Source organism: Panicum virgatum, chromosome 5K (assembly GCF_016808335.1).
Source record: "Panicum virgatum strain AP13 chromosome 5K, P.virgatum_v5, whole genome shotgun sequence".
Taxonomy (NCBI): domain Eukaryota; kingdom Viridiplantae; phylum Streptophyta; class Magnoliopsida; order Poales; family Poaceae; genus Panicum; species Panicum virgatum.
Window position 1 is genome coordinate 41,615,926 of NC_053140.1, and position 3,061 is coordinate 41,618,986.

The window sequence follows — 3,061 nt, forward strand, 5'->3', positions numbered from 1 at the left end:
TCCTCGTTCTGAGAACGTTCCGGTTCCGGGAACAGGAACATGGCTACAAAGATCTGGACCACCAGATCAAGATCCTCTTCATGCCCCTTGGATCTTGATCCGGTGGTCCAGATTGGAGTTTCCATAGTTTGCATACGAAAGTGATTTGCATAGCATACGTTGTCATGCATATATGGCCCGCCCGGTGATAGAAACATGACAACGTATCATGTGCAAACCAACCTCTCCGTGCAAACTATGGAAACTTTAATCTGAGTCATTGGATCAATATCCAAGGGGTATGGAGGATTGGGTAATTTTACAATCCGAACCCGCTCTTGGATTGGGTAATCACACTTTTGCAAATTCCTCATCCCACTTCTCTGCGCCCCTCCCCTTCGATATTGATCTAATGGCTCAGACTGAAGTTTCCATAGTTTACACGAAGAGGTTGGTTTGCACCTGATATATTCCCTAGAAACATATGCATGAGGAAACATTCAGAGACCACAAATCTTGCTAGAACTAGATGTACAAGGCAAAGTTGTCCCATAATCTCAGTGCAAACCTTTTGTCACAACAAATATTTGACAAATCGACTCGTGAGTATGAATCTGTTCGATCTTGTGTCTTGTAGCCCTTGATTCCTAACGATACATCATACATGTTGTTGATCAAGCATCTTCGTCACCGTCTCCTCCAACTTTGCTCCCGGTTTGCCGCCGGCCAGCGCCCCAATGGCCGAGCAGGCCTCGGTAGTCCACGTCCCGGACGCGCAGCAGCAAGTACAGAACAATCCCCGAGATGAAACCCAGTGCGGCGCTCGACCCCGTGAGCGACACGCCGGCGCAGATGAGCATGACGAAGGACTCTTCCTTGGTGCCCATGTCGCGCGACGCCATGGCGAGCTCGACCCCAGAGAAGAGCAGCATGACGCCCAGTATCCCGATCGGGAACTGGCCGAGGATCGTCACGAACGAGTTGCCGAACACGAGCCCCAGCGCCAGCTTGCCGACGGCCAGGAACACCACGGACGCGCCGCTCCGGCCGCCGAAGCGGTACTGCCCCGCCAGCCCGCCCGCGCCGTGGCAGCACGGCATGGCGCCGAACCAGCAGCCGACGAAGTTCATGAGGCCCACGCTCACCGACACCCTCGCCGGGGAGAGCTCGGCGCGCTCGGGGAACAGGTCCGACGAGAGCTTGCACACGGCGATCACCGAGTTGAGCACGGACAGCGGGAGCTGCGGCACGGCGCCTTCCCAGAACCCGGTCTTGAAGTCGTCCCAGGTGATCTTGACGATCCGCAGCGGCGCCGGCCCGAAGCGAAGGCCCCGCACGATCGACGGGTCGCGCACGAAGCAGAGCAGCAGGCCGAGCGCGAACACGATGAGCGCCGCCGGGACGCGGCTGCAGGAGCGGCGGCGGCGGATGGTGCCGTCGCTGGCGACGTCCTCGTCGTCGCCGGAGCCGGTGGCGAGGATGATGAACAGAAGCGCGGCGAGCGCGAGGACCAGGCCGTCGAGGCCGAGGAGCGGGCGCGGCGCGGCGGTGGAGGCAGAGGACGAGTGGGAGAAGTCCTGGACGTAGCGGATGTACTTGACGGCGGTGAAGGCGAAGGAGAGCCCCTGCGAGAGCTGGACGCCGCGCACGACGGGGAGCGGGAGGAGGCGGTAGATGCAGGTCATGAGGCCCGTGGCGCCGAGGAAGAGCAGGACGGCGGCGACCGCGAGCCCCGCGGACATGATCTGCGGGACGGTGAGGTGCGCCGAGGAGAGCGCGACGGCGGCGATCGACTTCATGGGCTGCACGGGCATGGGGATGCCGAAGAGCAGGCCCGTGGCGAAGTTGTAGAGCGCGGTGAAGATGAGCGTGGTGCCGAGGTCGAGGTGCGACGCCAGCGACAGCGCGAGCACGATGGGGATGTAGGTGCCCAGGTCGCCCACCGCGCCGCCCAGCTCGGACCAGACGGACGTCTTGAGGCGGATGGAGGAGGGGAGGAACCCGGGGCCGGGGCGGCGGCCGCTGCCCTCGCCGGGGAGGAGCGGGTCGGCGGCGGCGGCGGACGCCATGGGGTGAGCGACGGGCAACGACTTCCTCTGGATACGCTTTTCCGGTGGGATTTGGGCTTACCTTGCACGTTTCTGACGGGAGGAGATGTGGCCCGGTGGCTCCACTGAGCTGATAAAATATGCGCGGCTGCTGTTTCCATCAAGAATTTAGCGCGAAGATGCGATCTAGATGCTGTTTCTTTAATACCATGATGCTGATGTGCTCGGCAATTATGCTAAAAAACAGAGCTTCCGAGCTTTGTGAAATGTACTCAGAGTTGATCAATTATTGAGATGATTCGGTTGAGACTTGAAGGATAGGTAGTTTATACTTCAAAAAAAAAAAGATGCAAGCCGGAATCAGCAAGACTACTTTGTTTGTTTTCAAAGCATTTTCACTATTTTTAACCCATATCTTAAGCCTATTTCTCTCCCTCTCCCCTTCCAGTCCTTGATTTTTTTAAAAAAGAAAAAACGGACAATCCTGAATTCTGATGTCTGTTTCAAAACTTTGAAGAACAAATCTTCTTGTGTTATTTTAAGTGACTCTTGGGATGGTGTAGGGACGGGCGATCTTTCCTGTTTTTCCCGGTCCGGCCCCCTGGTGAACAGCTGAAGTAGTGCACCAACTGTATCATATGACAGCTTTGAGGGTGCCGACCGATCGGAGGTGAGACTTCAACGGAATGGCCATCTACATCATGTGGAATTTGTGGAAAGAGCGAAACCATCGTATCTTCGACAACATCCACTCGACGGCGCAACATGTAGCCGAAAGGATAAAAGAGTGCTTAGAACAGTTCAAGCGGGCACGTTATGTAATTCCGGTCTGAGCCATTTTGTTATCTTGCAACTGTGCTTGTGTGTTGCACCTAGAACTTTTGTCCAGGCCACACGACAGGCCATGCTAAGGTTGTGTAGTCACTCGTACACTCACGTTGCGCGACAACATGACTTGCGTGGTCGCATGTCACACCCGGTTTCAAGAAGAAAACCGAATGAATAACTATATGTATGCTAGGATCAAGTTTCAT

The 3,061-nt window shown here is 56.1% G+C and overlaps 1 protein-coding gene across 1 annotated transcript; it reads right to left on the reverse strand.

The window, feature by feature from the left end:
• Positions 1 to 416: 416 nt before the first annotated feature.
• On the reverse strand, positions 417 to 2,174 carry LOC120709980 (molybdate transporter 2-like). The gene has a single exon (XM_039995604.1). The coding sequence runs from the start codon at positions 2,046 to 2,048 to the stop codon at positions 654 to 656; it is 1,395 nt and encodes a 464-aa protein (XP_039851538.1). The 5' UTR covers positions 2,049 to 2,174; the 3' UTR covers positions 417 to 653.
• Positions 2,175 to 3,061: the final 887 nt, after the last annotated feature.

Bases quoted from the DNA above. Each gene is read 5' to 3' on its own strand.
- LOC120709980 (XM_039995604.1), bottom strand. From the start codon at position 2,048: ATGGCGTCCGCCGCCGCCGCCGACCCGCTCCTCCCCGGCGAGGGCAGC.